Source organism: Adelges cooleyi, unplaced genomic scaffold (genome assembly GCF_023614345.1).
Source record: "Adelges cooleyi isolate 19-005CV unplaced genomic scaffold, UGA_ACOO_1.1 ACOO_flye_CR_arks_rails_tigmint_CR_PRNA_575, whole genome shotgun sequence".
In the NCBI taxonomy this organism is placed as follows: Eukaryota; Metazoa; Arthropoda; class Insecta; order Hemiptera; family Adelgidae; genus Adelges; species Adelges cooleyi.
Window position 1 is genome coordinate 604,392 of NW_026096269.1, and position 18,236 is coordinate 622,627.

The 18,236-nt window shown below is 29.5% G+C and overlaps 2 protein-coding genes across 3 annotated transcripts; one reads left to right on the plus strand and one right to left on the minus strand.

The window, feature by feature from the left end:
* Window positions 1-2,099: 2,099 nt before the first annotated feature.
* LOC126843901 (major facilitator superfamily domain-containing protein 6-A-like) lies at window positions 2,100-5,787 on the minus strand. Of its 2 annotated transcripts, none has more exons than XM_050581706.1 (7): window positions 5,602-5,787; window positions 4,384-4,746; window positions 4,101-4,288; window positions 3,775-3,911; window positions 2,948-3,042; window positions 2,601-2,843; window positions 2,100-2,501 (listed from the first exon to the last, which is right to left on the minus strand). In XM_050581706.1, the coding sequence occupies exons 1-7, from the start codon at window positions 5,693-5,695 to the stop codon at window positions 2,329-2,331; spliced, it is 1,293 nt and encodes a 430-aa protein (XP_050437663.1). In that variant the 5' UTR covers window positions 5,696-5,787; the 3' UTR covers window positions 2,100-2,328. The 2 variants fall into 2 exon arrangements, with proteins under 2 accessions (XP_050437663.1, XP_050437661.1); XM_050581704.1 differs by having other exon boundaries at window positions 2,921-3,042; window positions 5,602-5,786.
* Window positions 5,788-7,399: 1,612 nt separating this feature from the next.
* On the plus strand, window positions 7,400-9,761 carry LOC126843889 (UDP-glucosyltransferase 2-like). The gene is made up of 3 exons (XM_050581685.1): window positions 7,400-8,332; window positions 9,229-9,448; window positions 9,538-9,761. Exons 1-3 carry the CDS (start codon window positions 7,520-7,522, stop codon window positions 9,759-9,761), a joined length of 1,257 nt encoding a protein of 418 aa, XP_050437642.1. The 5' UTR covers window positions 7,400-7,519.
* The last annotated feature ends 8,475 nt before the right edge of the window (window positions 9,762-18,236 follow it).

The window sequence follows — 18,236 nt, forward strand, 5'->3', positions numbered from 1 at the left end:
TCACATTATATGAAAACAATATGAAATAAAAATGTAATTGCTTATTAAACACTATGAGTTATTGAGTGGTTCACGATGAAATAATCACCGTATACAGAGAACTATAAAAGGGTAAAAGCAGGTTATGTCCGGTACTGCTTTCTCGACTATTAGAAAACAATTTTTTTTTTAATTTAAAAGATATCTCTAAATGTTAGACGGCGTTGCTTGCTACGCCTAGCTATGATATTTATATAGTTGAATATTTAAACAGAAATTGGCAAAAGCCATACAAATTCGTTTATGATATTTTACATGTTCAAAGTAAAACTGTTATCTTCTATTGGTTCTCGTTTCATCAATCTCAATCGTTATGATCTGTTTAAAATATTACATTGGACAACCTTTAACCATACATAGGTCATACCATAGTACTAATAAAATATAATAGTTAAATAAAGAAATACAATACTAATTTTCATTTAGTTCATATTGTAAGTCATATAAGTGAAACAACATCAGAGTATTGGAAAACATAATATTATGTTTTTTAACGTGATTTTAGTAGCATTACCGTAATTTATATTATAATATTTGGCGATTAACTTAATAAAATAAAATAATTTTTAAATTTACAAAACGCTAACATATTATACATATAGACTTTTAATTTTCATGCAATGTTTATCCCGGTTTTTATGTAAAACTCAATTACATTTGAGTCAATGCCTGCTGAAATAGCTTGCTGAAAAGCTATTGGTTTTACTATAATATGACTTTTTTTTCATTTTGTACCCACATTCACTTTTACAATACTGGACCAATGCCTTTTAAAAGCCACTCTGCAAAACACACATTTTATGTAGTTTGTATATTGAGAGATTAAAAGATGAAAAGTTCACTCGTTCACTAATACAATCAGGAAAAACAAAAAAAAGCTAAACAAGTTTCCAAGTTTTAACTTTTACTAGCTACACTTTCGGAATTGGAAAAATGGTCGAATCGAATTGAAATTCATAAGAAATGTTTATTTTGTGACCATTTTTACGACAGTAGTTTCAAGCTTTATTTATGCCTACTTCTACATATTTATGATTAATTAATTTCAATCAACCTTTTTTTTTTTTACATAAGATTTTTTTGCCCAGTCGAAATTGAAAAGTGATATTAAATTCAAATTCAAAGACCAAAAAAACCTTTGACTTGACCACTTTAGAAGTCTTTTTACACAAAATTTCAGAAAAATTTGAATTTTTTTTCATAATTAATAATAATTAATTTTGGTTATAAAAAGATCTTAAATTGGTCAACCTTTGTATTTTGTATTATATTTCACGTTATATTTTGTTTATCCGGTTTTAAATTAAATTTAAACAGTCAAGATAAAAATATAGTATAATTTAGTGAAATATAATTTATCCCGTTTCAAAATTTAACATGGATATATCATTGGGCTGGATACAAGACATTTCATTACGTTTTACACTAAGAAATAAGTGATAGGATATTAAAATGAATAAATAGATAAAATATATAGATATTAAATTATTTTTATTTAATCTTTTACTTAATCTTCAGTCAATATTTATAGTAAATTAATTTTAATATAAAAAAAAACCAGCACAGTTTAATCCAGCATAGTCCAGTATAAACCAGTGCAGGCAAAACCAAGCACATTTCTTAAATCTTAAAATCGCGCCTAGAAAATTAAAAAAAACTTCCAACCCCACCCTAAGGTAAGATGTTTTGTTCCAGTGATGTTAGATCTCATTTGATAGGACACGGTGCACATAGCTATTATCCAGTGTGTGCCTGCTGACCCTATCTATTGTATGCTATAATTAATGCTGACTAGGCTGGTTTATGGCGAGAAGCGACGTTCAAGTGAAACATGACCATTACATTTGTTAAGTTTTGCATTTTTATGTCAGTGATTATTATCAAAACAGTTTTATCATTAAATATCTAAGTTCTAAATAAAATAAAAAACCATTCAAAACACAAGATCGTAACTAGAACTTCTAAAACAAACCTATTACTTTTTTATATCGTTTGTAAAAATATCACTTTATATTCCTCGGGAAGCTTATAATATAATTAAAAATAAATATACTAGAACGTAGGGAGAAGTGATGTATTCGTTCTAATTCTCAGTTCTAAACACTTAAAATTAAACGTTTTTAAACATTAGGTTAGATGTTTATGGACCACATAGTTGGTAGTACAGTTATTAAGTAAAATATATAAGGACATTTGAGGATTACCGATAGTTTACAATATTTACAAAACAAAAAAAACATTATCAGGTTTAATTATGACCGTATAACAATAGGTGCGTATCGAATGATTTCAACTAGTCTGGACAACATTATTTTCGGTTTTGTACATGCGTTTTACAATAAGATTCATTGTTGATACAACGATACAAACCATAAGCGAACCTATACTGAATATTCTAAAAGCATCTACGATTCCTAAATTCTTGATTATATAACCTCCGACAAAATTTCCCATCGGAATACCTAAAAGAATACAAAACATCTGTAAATGAAATCAATATAATTATACGCAAATCAACAAAGCATTCACATAGACAAATACAAACTTCAACTGTTACAAACCTATGCCCTTCATTGTCATTCCAACCAATCCTTGCATCGTCCCTTCCGCAGCAACCGGAGCCAATTTAGCGGCATACGCGACTCCGGCAGAATACGGTAGTGCAAAAGTGATTCCATGAAATATTTCCACGCTCAAAGCAACCACCGGATTTTCAATAATCGAATAAAGAGCGAATCTGATTGCATAAGCCACGAACGTCAATGAAAACACGTTCATATGACCCACCTTTTTGATTATATAACCTTATAAATACAAGAAAACATATTTTATGTTATTCGCAATTTTTTTGCCATGTCTGAGCACACAAACGATCACTTACTAGAAACAAAATAGAATGGTACTTCACCTAAAAAACATTGAATAGTCTGAGAAAGCCCTTGAATAGTTTTTATATGGGGTTCATATTCAGGATGATGTAAATTGGTTATGTCTTCGAGGTACCTAAATGCGGAATAGAAAAAATTGTGTATTGTTAATTACAATTTTACAAGATTAAAAAAAAAACTATTAACGGTTATTATTTGTTCCAAAATGATGTGTTGGAATCTAGATAATGACGACACAGTGCACAGATATATACTGAGTGGTCATTTTATCGTGAACCACATTATCTCATAGGGTTGATAAGAAATTATTTTTTTTTATACAATGTGATCCCAATTTTCACAATTTTTTTTTGTTTTTACCAACTTATTGTCAACTTATCCAACCTATCAACTTAGTGTTTTTATGGAAAATGTTGAAACTTGAATAGCACTACCCGTCCTAACTTTAAAACTTTTATAATTTTAAAAATAGTTATCCAAAACTGGATATCGACCAGTCAACATTTTTAGTACACTTTTCTCAATTTAAAAAAGTTAATAAAATGTATGCGTTACGATTTAAGTTTCAAAAGTTACTGTCAAAAAAATAAGTTAAGAGAAGTGTAAAAAAATTCAAAATGTAAAAAATTGAGATCACACTTTATATAAAAAATAATACCTAAAAGTCCCCTACACAATTTTGGTGCGAATATTGGATCACAAAGATTCATATTTTCACTATTAGAGGACTTGAAATTATATATAACACACTGATATAGCGTTATGTATACTGTACAAAATGTTTCCTGCAAATTAAAAAAAACCGAACACCTGTGCACTATGCTATCCATATGATATTGTATCTTACCAGATGACAAAATACAGAACAAAGGTATAAAAGAAACCGAACGAAATGGTTGCAATTAAAAATACGATTACTCTAAAATCAGTCAAAACTGTTTTCATATTGCCACTAAAAGTTTCTGTTTTTTTAACTTGTTCAACCTGAAATTATACAGGTTCTTTAGTGTAGTTAGTTACAAAATACCTCTGTACCAAAACTATATAACTTTAAAATAATAACAGATAGTATAAACAATCTATCGAAATTTATATGGTTTCGGTAATCGCAATATTAATTTGTTTGTTAGATCAAATTGACCGAAACCAAAATGTATTCTAATTGTAGATTACCTTGATTTTAGCCGAAACGTACACGTCGAAGGCTACGCATATAAATGCTATCACGAATCCGGGTCTAAAGTCGTCATGAGCTTGTCCTATGCTAAACCAGTCGACGACCACCCCAGAAACTATAGAAATTATACCGTAACCAATTGCTCCCCAAACTCTTTGTTGTCCGTAATTGTGTACATTGTCTCCTGGAGAGAAAAAAAATAGTTACATTCTGTCTAAGCGTGAAAACATATTTTATGATTAATAAAGAAATATTTATCGACTAGGAACATCGATGTACCGAGTAGACTGACACAGATCGTATCCTCCATGAGCGACCGCATTACACATCCAAGGTATAAGAAAAACAATAAAAAAAAGAACACCCAGTACAGCAAGGTGTTAAACACGATCTCATCGGCGATACTTTCTGCGACCGTTGCACCAGGTAAAAATATCAATCCGAGAACTGCTAGTGCTGAAAGCACCTCTCCAATGAGAAACATCAATTTCCGGCATTGGTAGGCGTCCGTGACGCTTCCTAGCAAAGGTCGTACAACAAGACTAGGTATCTGCAAGCCAGTCAAAGTGATTCCCATCGCCAATGCGGAATAACCTCGTTGTTTTCCAATAGTGGCACAAAACGGAATAACAGGTGCGTAGGCTAATGTAAAAAATATAGAAAAAAAACGTCAATAATTAATTTAAAAAAAAAAACAATAAAAATAAAGAACTCAAACTTTCTAAGACGATTCGAATACTTTTTTTTTTTATTCGAATAACTATTTTAACGTAATTAAGTTTTTTTTTAATTATATCATCAATAGCAAAATAAGCTGTAAGGTAAAAAAGTATTAAAAAAAAAAAAAATAGGAATGAATCATTTAATCAAAGTAATTTTTTAGTTTGAATAATAATCATTCGGATAATGCCCAACTCTGCTTATACAAGTAAGGTCAGCTGGCATTATCTATTTTATAGTTGCTTTACTCAAAGACGTTTTTACATTTCTAGTGCCCTGGAGCACTGTTTATTTAGCGCCCTCGCAAAAATTTAAATGACTTAACAAAATTCAATTTTTCGGCACGAATTTTATATTAATAGTTCCATCGTGGTAATTTCTGATTCGTTAGAGATAATAGATGAACTATTAAGACGGTTATCATTTATTCTTGATCTTAAATGAGTTTTTACTCTCTTCTGTGCAGAATAAGATACGTCGGCTTATCAATTGAAAATTGGGAAGCAAAGAAACATCCTCTCCTGACTCTTTCTCCGTTTTTCTATTTATTCTACAAAACTTCATATTTCTATTTTAATAAACACATACTTACAAACTCCATCCTTGTTTCACGTTCAAGAAAAAATTACAGCTTTTGTCATGCATCAAAAAGTGCACCTACATACATTCACTCTTACCCTTTTCATTATAAACATATCAACAGACAAACAGTAATATTGTATCATCAATGGAGTGTAAAAGTGAATGCTAGTTATATTTTATATTATAATATCTTACCGCCCCATGCGAAAAAGTAGTTCATTTTCATGAAAAGTAAATCTCTGTTGATTTCCCTGCCACATAGCATGTTTAATTTTTCTACTACTTTCATAAAAATGTAAGGAAAGAAAATTTCAAAATAATAAATCGTGTTGTCAACTGGAATGATCAATATCTTATGTTATATTAAATACATTAAGAGGAAGTTTTTTCAATGATATATCAATAATATGACATTTAATTATTTGTTAATATAAGCTGTATTATAAACACTCATGGTTTTCACGTGCTTTATAAAACAATAGATATCTTATGATATATTATATAGCTTAAGTGATAGTTGTCAACGATTAATTATTTGATAATATAAGCTGTATTAAAAACACTTGTGTCCATCAAGTTCAAGTGATAAAAAATATGAGTTCAGTTGTTTGTTCTAGTTAAAGAAATAAAATGGGCTTTTTTTCGATACCGTCAAACATTTTTAAACCCCAAAAAAGTTGATTAAACCAAAAAAATTGTTTCAGATACAGTTTTGACGATTATTGTTTTACAAAGTACCAAAAAACGAAGATTATGTTTTAATTTCAAAGAAATTATACGATATTGTCCATGTTAACTTTTTAAGTGTTATAAAAACTTATATAAAAAAAAAAAATTTATATTTTTTGTTGTAGTTGAAACTGCGTTTATGCTAAAATTATTAAAACATTTTCATGTCAAATCTCAAGTCGTACTATCTTGGCTACTTCAGCAAGCGAGTTGTGCAAATTCGACATCGTAGTACCAGATAGACAGAATAACTGTCTAGACTCTAGATAAGTGTGTTTAGATAACTTCACTCTTATTTGCATAAACTATTGTTGCTTTAGAAAGCAAAATAAATAAGATTCAAAATAGCTTTTGTTTGTACAACTACAAACTTTACATTTTTTTTTGTTGTATAATATAAATGTATGTAGGTACATGTGTGTATCTTTTACGTGCCTTGTTGTGGATACAAGTACGCTGTCTATAAATATATTTTATTATATTCAATTAATACAAACATTTTGTGAAAGTTAAGTTCATGTAACAACTTGTATGTGACCTCTAGACAACCTTTACTCTAATGAGTACGTCGCAATAATTGTTAACAGTATACATTTAAATATCATTTGCTTGTAATAAAAAAAACCTCATCTTAATGGTATTATTATCGTCTCTTAAATTGTATTCAAAAACCCCCTTCAACCACCTTCATTTAACATTGTGTATAAAGCCCGAGGTCAACAACAGCGTAAATCCCTATTTTAAAATATTTTTTTCAAAGTAAACAACTGATTTAGATTATTTTTTTCTTACATAAAAAAAGAGTACTAAAAATTAATTTTTTTCTTCTTTAAGTATTGTGTCGTTATAAACTAAATTCAAATTTTAAATACAAAAAAAAAAACAATTATTCTATTAATTTATAACATTTTTATTAATATTCATTTTACATAAGATTTGTAGGCATGTCTCTAAATGAAAAACAATTTTGCTGATTAATTTTTAACAAAAAAAATTAAACTTAATGTAAAACTCTACAAGATTTGAGCATTTTTTCAAAAAATTGTTTTGTGATACTTCAATTTAGATAGTATGTAATTGTTATACTTTATGTTAATTGAATGTATTTTTCTAATCTATAATGGGTATTAAGATAATGCATTTTTATATTTCTCCAAGGGGAGAGGCAATTGCACTTATCTTGAACATGGTATCGAAAGCCGACCGACATAGGCATACATTGAAATGTTTCTATATGAATAAACTATTCTTCGATTATCTGTCGATAAAACACAAAGTGATGACTGTTTTCATAAACGGAATATAAAACTCGCTCGTGGTATCGACTAGTCCGATCGGTTATTACAGAAGATCAACACAATAATTTTCCCGAAGAGTTATAATCATGTTTTTAGTGCGGTTCGCCTCGACGTTATTGCCGTTCGCCGCGTTGTGTTTTCACCCGACACAGGCAGGATTACGGGTGTTAGCCGTGAACACGATATCGAGCAAAAGCCATTGGAATTTCATGAACGGATTTTTGCATGCGCTGACCGACTTCGGGCATAACGTTACGGTTTTCACGTGGTTTCCCGATGGAAAACGCCCAAACTACACGGAATTCGTCTTGGAGGGACCGTTGCGGTTGAATATGGATCTGGTAGGATTCAAAGAACGGTTAAGACCTCCGAACAATCTAATCGACTACGTGGTGCACCGCAATAGACAATCTTGTGACAGCGTATTTGCAAACGCCAAAATGAAAACCATCATGGCTGCGGGCAACGCCGACGAGTTCGACGTCATCGTCACCGAATCACTTGCCACGGACTGTATGTCAGCGTTGGTCCGTCGTCTCCGTTTGCCACTGATTTACCTGTTCCCGTCGCCAATGCCGACCTACATGGAATCGTCGTTTCTTGGCGAAGACCCGAACCCCGCGTACGTGTCCAATTTTATGCTGTCTTTCGGCTACCCCAAGACGTTCCAACAGCGGTTGCTCAACTTTCTCACGTACAAATACAGCAGGTCTCTGTTGTGGTACGTCGAAACAATGGCCGTCAAGTCCGACCCCAGACCGTACGACCGGATAGAGCCGGTCAAACCGTCTTTGGTGTTTGTCAACAGTCATTTCATCGTCGAAATGGCCAGACCCATGCCGCCGAATATCATAGAAATCGGCGGTATCCACCTTCCCGAACCCAACGCCATACCAAATGTAAGTCCCAAATAATGCAATGGGCTTAGGTATATGTATGACGTAAGTAATATGTTCCCCTTTCCGCTTAAACTAGTGGTTAGGGTTTGATGAAGTATAGTTTCGCAAAATGTTTAAATTGAAGTAGCTTGATTGGTTTTAAGACATATTTCATATATTATTCTACAACTACTATTCCATTTAGCAAAGTATGTGTAATTCAGTTTAACTTTATGAGTACTTACTATAATAAAATTGATATTGAGATTGGTGAAGAATGAAAAGTCTAAGCACTTAAGAGTATCGTCAATAATGTTTTTATTATTTACTCGGTCGTTGATTTTTAATACATCTAATCCATGCTTTTAAATAATTGTTTTCATTGGATTGTATAAGAAGAGTCATTAGCAAAACGACGGTCATGAAGTGGCTCATGTGTAAATTTCGAGAGGTTTAAGCCATAGTAAAAACAAACAATTGTTCAAAAAAAAAAAAAAGATATGATGACGTGTACGCAATTTTAAACAACCGCCGTAATACAAATAGTAAATATCAGCAGCTAATTTAAACATTTTGTGCTTTAATTACATGATTATCGCCATAAAAATGGTAAACAAATGTAACCGAAAGGTCATTTGTATTTTTATCAACTTACCGGTTATGGTTTTGTATTGTTTTCAATTTTAAGTTTTCAAATACAGGTGTATTTTCAAACATTTAAATATGCAACAACAAGTGGGTTTAAATCGATTTTTTAAATTATATTTTTCTTAGATAATATTTTTTTATTTATTTAATTATTTTTGGCCACCTTTTTTTATACTTTGAACCTTTGCGTTGCGTCTTGCATGCCAAAAATGCTAAAAATTGCGCGGCATGCATTTAATTAATCGGTTAAAATTTTGAAAAAACTTCAGGATATACGAGAGTTTATTGAAAATTCACCGAATGGAGTTATTTACTTCACGTTCGGATCGTCAATAAAAATGTCGTCGTTTCCTGACCACATTAGAAACGCATTCAAACTAGCTCTTGCACGACTCCCCCAGAGAATACTGTGGAAATACGAGTGCGAAATGGACGACAAACCGGACAACGTGATGACGAAAAAGTGGTTCCCTCAACGTGATATTCTCTGTAAGAATCGCAGGGAGGATGTGTATAAAGAAGTACCTAGATTATTATTAATTCACAACTGTAAACGAGCGAACCGATTTGTATCCTAGTGCATCCGAATGTCAAGCTGTTCATCGGACATGGCGGGATATCTGGTGTGTTTGAAGCTGTCGATGCCGGAGTTCCGATGTTAGGGTTTCCGCTATTCTACGATCAACCGAGGAACATTGGTAATCTCGTCGAAGCCGGAATGGCCATTTCACTCGACGTGATGACTGTCACCGAAACTCTGATTTTCGAATCGGTTAATAAATTAATTAACGATAAAAAGTAAGAACCGCAGTAAAAAATATCACGTTATTTATTAATAATATTGAAATATGGAACATTACACATAGGAAAAACAAAAAAAACTATTTTTATAGACAATACGTATGGAGAGTAAAATAATAACTCGAACAGCAAACGTTTGCATAGTGTAGGATCAGTGTATAATTTAATCGAAACTCTTGTTTGTATTAAGTAAATTCTTATCTACAAAATTCAGTAATAGTATTATACATAATATATAGTTTTTACAATTTTTTTTTTATATAGACATCTTACATCAATAAAAATGATTTCCTTTGGGGCAATTATCAGTGCATGGTTATATAATGTTAGGCTGGTAGATAATATCATAAATTGTACAAAATATTTTTTATTCAAATATAATTATATAATTGGAATCCTATGGATAGACTTAATTTAATTACTTTAGTTCATTAATTTGCAATCAATGTTATTCCAATACAAATTATGTTTTAGGTGTTTTAGGAAACTTATTATTTTTTTAAATTTGTTCTTTTGTACTCACAATTAGGTACTTGTCTAACGCTAAACTAGCAACCAAGCGTTTTAAGGACCGCCCAATGTCGCCTGCTAAAGTAGCCGCTTACTGGACTGAATACGTCGTACGACATGATGGTGCACAACATCTAAAGACAAAAGCGTTTGATCTCACGTGGTACGAATACTACCTTTTAGATATAATATCTCTGGTACTCGTCACGTTTTCAGTCATTGGCTTTGTTATATATAAATGTTTAAGTATTGTATGCAAACAATTTTTATTCAAGTTAAAGTTTAAAACCGAATAATTTTGTGTTATGCGTTTTTTTTTTTTGGTGAAAAAAAATATTAAAATTTTTTTTAGAATTTATGTTCCACACTAATAATATTAATTTATACCAATGATCTATTTTTTGAAACATTAAACAAATATATTTTAATAATTTATAGCATATTTGATAAGCCATCTTACAGAAATAAAGTAGTTCCAAACTAAAGGGAGGGCGATGCATGCAATCGACACGTAATGGAAAACAAACCTTATCACTGTACAAAACCCGCCAAATTTGGCCCAAACTTTGACAGGAAATTACCAACTTAAGTAACGCAATTTTTTATACTTATACAACAGTGATATTGGCATTAGTTTTAAGTAGATTAAACAATGTTTACTATACAATATGGAAATGACATTTTCATATTTTGCCTCCCAGCTAGAAACTACCTAACCAAAAAACGACACACACAATAAGCGACAAAAAATAGTCTAACCCACATACCCAGTGGAACACGGCCTGGTCAGGTTAGGCCTTAACTTGTCCTTGGACTCGTTTTAGCTCATTCTCAGCTCTAGGTTTTGCCTAGCTATCATAGTTAATAATAACGGCTCGTCGTCGTCATGCAAACGTTTTGGCCAGAACATATAACAAATTAAGCCTATACTATCGTCATCACCACCAAATAAGCCCTCCGTTTTCATTTTTTCGATGAATAAAAAATTGAAGATTTCGACAGTTAAGTAAAAAAAAAATGATTTAAAAAAAAAAATTATTCCCTGTTATTTAGTGCAAAAAGCTCACCTTAAAGAGGGGTCACATCATTTTCAGTCTTTTTCAGCCCCTAACTCTTCTCTTATCACTTTTCTTATCATTTTTTTCTTACCTCTAGTCTTTAATCATTTATCTCTTATCACTAATATTTTATTATTCATTTCTTATCTCTTGTTTCTAATCATTTATCTTCAAACTCTTATCATTTAGCACCTATCTCTTATCATTCATCTCTAATCTCTCATAATTTATCTTTTTTCTTTTATCTCTTATCAATTATGTCTTAGCTTTTATCTTTTATCACTTATCATTTATTTCTGGTCTCTAATCATTTTTTGAGTTAGGGGCCGAAAGGGACTGAAAATGATGTGACACCTCTTTTAAGGTTAGCTTTTTGAACTGAATAACATGGAATAATTTTTTGTTTTTTTAGGTTGTATAAATAAACGGCAATTCTATTTCTAATATTGTGCGCATCGCTATTGTTTCGATTAAAGGTGTTAGTGTAGGTTTTGAGTGGGTTTTAATAACGCAACAAAATGAGTTGTCGTAATGACAAGATACTGTTTGTTGGACATGAACTAGTAATGATATAAGTCACAATTTTAAGGTATAATGTAATATAAGATAGGAAAACAAAAATAACAATTTAATGGCTACATAATACGAAAGGAAGATTATAATAATATTTATCAGTGAAAATGAGACGTGTGGCGTAGACAGCTATAAAATTATTATGATTAATAATATTATGATTAACTGTTCGAATAGGAATTACATTAGCCGTTACTGGAAGTTCCAATCATATTGTATGTACTTCGATTAAGTATTTTTAATCATTCTGCGGAAGGAAGGGTGTTATTATTGGTAGAAGTTCTTATCTAGGTTTAAATATCGTTGGATCGATTATGGCTACTTTGTTCCGCAAGTACAAAAGCACATGATTTCTAAATTGAGCTGTATCCAAATTGACTTGTTTTATTACAAACTTTCAAGTATATATTTTAATTTTAAATACTTTTTTTTCATCCTTATAATAACAAAAAATAACATTAAATCATTAATTAATAGTTGCTTCCAACATAACTAATAATCCTATGTTAAACTCGAAATAACATTAGATCAACTATAATTCCTTGTCTTAAGCTATATAAGGAACTAATTAAAATTGGTCAAAAATTACAGTATTATAATGTATTATTTTAAACGCAAATTAATAAAATGTAATAAATATTATTTTTGTACTAATTTTTATTGAAAATTTACTTTATTAAAAAAAAATTTTCAGTATTTACATTTTTTTGTTAGCAATTCAAACAGCGTAACGGTAATTAAACTAGAAATAGTTTAAATCTATAATTTCAAATTCAAGATAGAAATCAAGATTTATCAGTCATAATGAATAAATCTATGGACTCCCGTTTCACTGGGTAAGTTCAATTTTCCATCACATTTTTAATAATGAGTTGATTATCCTAATTTTAAACCATTGAGTAATCAATATTTTACTAATAATTGTGTGTAAACCATTTTCGAAAGAGAAATTTGACAAGTATTAAAGTTGAAAAAACTGAAGTCGACAACATTTCAAATTCAATTCCAGAGCCTCTGACTATTGAGTAAGTTTATATGTTAACTGTTCACATAATAATCATTATTATTATAACAATTTTCTCCTTCAACAAAATAATACCTCATTAATACTATACAAATGTGTTTTTTAATTTTAGCAAACCAAACACCATGTCTGTAAATAAATGGGAGGTAGACGAAATCGATATTGATTGTTATTTCAAATCTACAATACAAATTGAAGAAAATAAAGATTTAGCGGTTGTAAAAGACGAATATGTGGACACTCTTTCTACTAGGCAAGTCCGTTTTTTTATCTGAATGCGTTTTTTTATCGTCAATTATATAACCAGATAACAAAAAACCGGTTTCCCTTTCTTTGCGGAATATTTAACTTAGATAAATGGTTCTTAACTTTATAATATAGCATGCTTCGTTATAATATTTTTAACAGTTAATGTTCAAAATAACTTGGTACGTAATTGTAATATAGCAAGGATTTACATCAACCCAAACTTCAAAAACAAATTTTAGGAGACACAAAAATATTAACTCATTACTCTACAAATGTTGTTATTTTAGTAATATCAAGCCAAACAACGGGGTTGTAAATAAATGGGAGGTCGACGAAATCGATAATGATTGTTATTTCAAATCAACGATACAAATTGAAGAAAATCAAGATATAGCATATATCAAGAACGAATATGTGAATACTCTTTCTATTGCGTAATTGTAATTTTATTGTCGTCATTTTGATAATCATAAAACAAAAAAAATGACACTATTCATAAATAAACGCCGAAAAATTAACAAACATTTGGACCAACCTCTGCCGATTATTTTGATAATTACACAAATTTACACACCTAACCAAAAAAAGACTTTTTCAGAATCTAGATATCTAAAATCTATATAAGGACACATAATGGCGAGAAACCTTTTCAATGTGAGATATGTAAAAAGACGTTTTCACAATCCGAAACTTTTAAAATTCGCATAAGGGTAAATACTGGTAAGAGGCCTTTTCAATGTGAGATATGTAAAAGGACTTTTTCAAAATCTAGATATTTTAAAATCCATATAAGGACACATAATGGCGAGAAACCTTTTCAATGTGAGAAATGTGAGAAGACGTTTTCACAAGCCGCAACTCTTAAAATCCACATAAGGACACACAGAGGCGAATGGCCTTTTTAATGTGAGTTATGCATGAAGACATTTTCATATTGTGGAACTCTTAAAAAGAACAAAATTTCACATACTGGTAAGAGGCCTTTTCAATGTGAATTATGCAGGAAGACATTTTTACAATTATGGCATCTTAAAAACCGTATAAGGACACATACTGGCGAGAAGCCTTTTCAATGTAAGATTTGTAAAAATACTTTTTCAGAATCTGGATATCTTAATCCATATAAGGACACATACTGGCGAGAAACCTTTTCAATGTGAGACATGTAAAACGATGTTTTCACACTCCAGAACTTTTAAAATTAACATAAGGACACATACTGGTAAGAGGCCTTTTCAATTTGAGTAATGTAAGAAGACATTTTCATAATCCGGAATTCTTAAAAAGCATATAATGATACACTCGGGTGAAAGTTCAATCATGTCTAAACATGTTCGGAAATCTTGATGATGTCAGTAACCCGTTCCATATTGTAGTAAATATGTATTTTTTTGACGTTTTACTATATTTTTTTAGAAGTTGATTTTAAAAAACTTTTAGTTACTTTTTTTTAACTCTATTTATATCATTTTTTTTCGACTTTTTTCAAGTTTTATACATTTTTCGAACTAAGTGTATTTTAGTTATATAGACAGGTACGATTATTTAAAAAAAAGAAACACTTTATCAATCTTAATAAAAACTAAAATTTAACAATAATTTAAAATTAGAGTTCTAACAGTAAAATATGATATCTTTAGTTAGATATTTTATAGAGCCTAATTATTGATATATTAAAGGTAATTCATATCTTGAATGTAAACAAAATTAAGAATTTAAAAGTATAGTTTCATACTAAATTATTTATTTTATTAACCGTTAAGATCAATGTATTGTTCAAAAATAATATCTACAAAGTTATCTAGTATAGGCCGTTTATAGAGTCTTGATCTTAATCATAATTTGTAGTAATAATAAGTTTCTTTAGACAAATTTTCATAATTAGAATTCCAAGTTCTATTACTTTATAGTTATACCTATAGAAAAAACCGCATTTGAAAGATACTGTACTAGGCTGAACATTTAAAAAATTTACCTCTTCTTAAAAAGTTTTGTTATAATATAGATTTGCGTGAATCAAAACAAAATCGTTTTTAAATTACTATCACCGTATAACTTTGAAATGTTTTGTGATTTTTTCTTGTTTTTCATAGATATTTTTTACGAATAGCAAAAATAGTTAAACAATTATGGTAAAATTATATATATTTTTAATTCGTATACTATATGTTTTTAATTAAATTTATGATTTGGATTACATAAAACCCAAACGTTTTCAAAAAATCAGGAAACAAAAACTGTATTGTTTATTAGTTAAATTTATTTTTCATAAATAATAGAGTATATATTAAAATTAAAATTATTAAAATTATGGCTGTATATTACTTTTGATTTGAAATCGGTAAAGAGTAATTAATAGAGTACCTATTTAATACAACTTTTTTGTGTTTAACATCGAAAAGAAATGATAAAGTTATTTACATATTTTACAGTTAAATAGAAGATTTTATATTGTATTAGACAATTTACACCATTACATTTCCATAGATTATGCCAGAATTTGTAACAAATTATTACATTTAATTATTTAATATATACATTATTATTTAAATGAATTTGCGCAAAAAAATATGTAAAAAAAAAATTGTGGTATGGTTTTGTATAATCTGTTATAGATGTATGAACAGAAGGAACTATCACAGACTAGTTAATCTGTTTTAAGACCATATTTTATCTATTCTATGATACTATTACTCTTGATCAACATTTTAGAAATCGTGAAAAAGACGAAAAAACGAATATTGTATTTTAATGATAATAATCCAAAATAATTTAATGTAAAAAAACAGTATTAAATTATTATAGAAAGAACACAATGATTTTCGAGTATATAATTTTAATTAACGTATTCGTAAAATTAAAAAAAAAAATATTGGGGACGGAGAGGTCACAGGTCTACAGATTTTATTATAACTAAAAGTGATAAAATCACTTTTAAATAAACGCTTCGATGCGAATCTGTGGATAGTATGTTCAAACCAGTTATAGCGGTTTAGAAGATGTCGTGGGACTAGCAATAATGTACTTAAAATTTAATATTTATTCTTGTGCAGGGTGGTTACGATAAGAGTTAATCGTCTGTCTATAAAAATGTACTGTCATAGTTACCCATATATCATAATTAACAATATAATGAAAATATTTTCATTACCTATTGGCTGTTGATTCACACACACATAGCAACCTAGAAACTGACTACGGCTAAAGTGTAAATTTACCCTATTTTTGGGGTTTTTCCTTAATAAAAAAAAAAATTTGACTACAAATTTTTGAGAAAATTGTACACGTTATAGTTCCATTTTAGATCAACCTTCGGTCTAATTTTCAGATTTAAATCTGCAAAACTTTGATTGAAAAAGGGAAATAAAGAAAAAAATACTATCTCTTCTAGGGGAAAGGGTTTAAAATATTTTTTTGGTCCGTTAATGTTTATCGTTAGTACTATGTTTGAAAAATTTGGAATTTTTTGGATTATTTTTAAAAAAGTTATAGTGCATCGTAATTTTAAGTTGAAAGTGTTGTACATTTTTTAGGTGTTTTTCTCGATTTTGATGGGGAAGGGGTGACTTTTTTAAATTTTTGGCCCCCTAAAGTACCTTTCAGGTATGATTTCTGATCTATAGAGTTGCTACACAAAGAAATCGGTTCGGTTAGGTTCTAGGGGGGGGGCATATTATTATGGGTAGCTGTTCTTTTCTAGGTTTAATACTTTAATTATCGTTGGATTAAGTATGGCTACTTAGTTCCCCAGGTACAAGAACATACGACCTCAATATTGAGTTTTATTAACATTTTTTTTTTTTTTGTTGTTCCTAATTTACCATTTCTATAAAAAAATTTGAGATTGATTCTCTCATTTCATTTTCGTCATATAGGAATATATAGTAAAAATAAATAAATATATATCAAGATAACTACATAGTTGGTTTTATGTAACACGTGTACGATAAATATACCAATTTGGAAATCAAAATGTCTAATAAATAAATTTACAAAAATGTGTATAAGATAAAACATTAACTAAACATATTCAATACTAAATACGAGCAAGCAGAACTGTGCATTATTCGAATTAAAACTTAACAAACAATCATCTAAGTAATAAATTGTTAAAGAGAAATTTATTCGAATAACTTTTCACAAAAATACCATACACATACTATTAAAGTGCACTTTTTACTCACATTTATAACATGATTTTGTATAAATACTTAGATTAGTTATTCTACATAAATATAAATAAGAGCTAGTAGATTACTATTAAATTATGCTAGTATATTGGTTGAAAGTTAATAAATATTCTTTTAAATATTAATATATTTATTGTAGTTATATTACAACGCTTGAATGATGTTTGGGAAGAGATACGAGGTTTAGCTACCACCAATAAAAGTTAATAAGAACTGTTGGTATGTTCATTTACCCTTCCATGGAATTGAAATTTTACAGTCCCACTTGGTTTTATGATGTAGTCTTTAACTCTATGTCAATATTTTTTTTTTAATCTTTGAAATTTGTAATTATTGGCTACTATTTTTCAAGTTGCTACGTGAATAATCTCATATTTACATAACAATGTTAATATTATAGACTGTGTAAAATTACACAGGCTAAATATAGTTTCTGCTGCTTGGATCATTTTTTAAATGATCTATAGAAAATTGTATATTTACCAATTTGTATGAAAGAAAACAGTTTGAAAGTCTCTGAGCTATGCAAATTTTATAACTATAGTTTTCGGTATTAGATGACAAGTAATTTTTCGTTTTTAACTATAAAAGTATGCCTAGAGTCCCACGCTGGTGGAAATCATATATAGTCAAAATCTCAGCTCTTTCAGTTCAAAATCAAAGGTAACAAGTAACAACTAAACATGTATCTCGGACCAACGCAACGGGTTAAAGTTATTTCTTTATCGCATTTTAGAACGTCTGACGTGTACCTGAGAAAAAATAACAAAAAAACAAATTACATCCCATAATATTTTAGTGAAAATAAATTTGTTTTTTGGTTCTCTTGTAAAATTAAAATTTTTGCCGGGGCGGCGATATGTAGTAAAGCT

Coding starts and splice junctions, on each gene's coding strand:
- LOC126843889 (XM_050581685.1), top strand. CDS start 7,520: ATGTTTTTAGTGCGGTTCGCCTCGACGTTATTGCCGTTCGCCGCGTTG. Junction 8,333..9,228: donor AACCCAACGCCATACCAAAT/GTAAGTCCCAAA, acceptor AAAAAACTTCAG/GATATACGAGAGTTTATTGA. Junction 9,449..9,537: donor CCCTCAACGTGATATTCTCT/GTAAGAATCGCA, acceptor TTTGTATCCTAG/TGCATCCGAATGTCAAGCTG.
- LOC126843901 (XM_050581704.1), bottom strand. CDS start 5,695: ATGAAAGTAGTAGAAAAATTAAACATGCTATGTGGCAGGGAAATCAAC. Junction 4,289..4,383: donor GATCTGTGTCAGTCTACTCG/GTACATCGATGT, acceptor TTTTCTCTCCAG/GAGACAATGTACACAATTAC. Junction 3,912..4,100: donor ACGTTTCGGCTAAAATCAAG/GTAATCTACAAT, acceptor GTATAATTTCAG/GTTGAACAAGTTAAAAAAAC.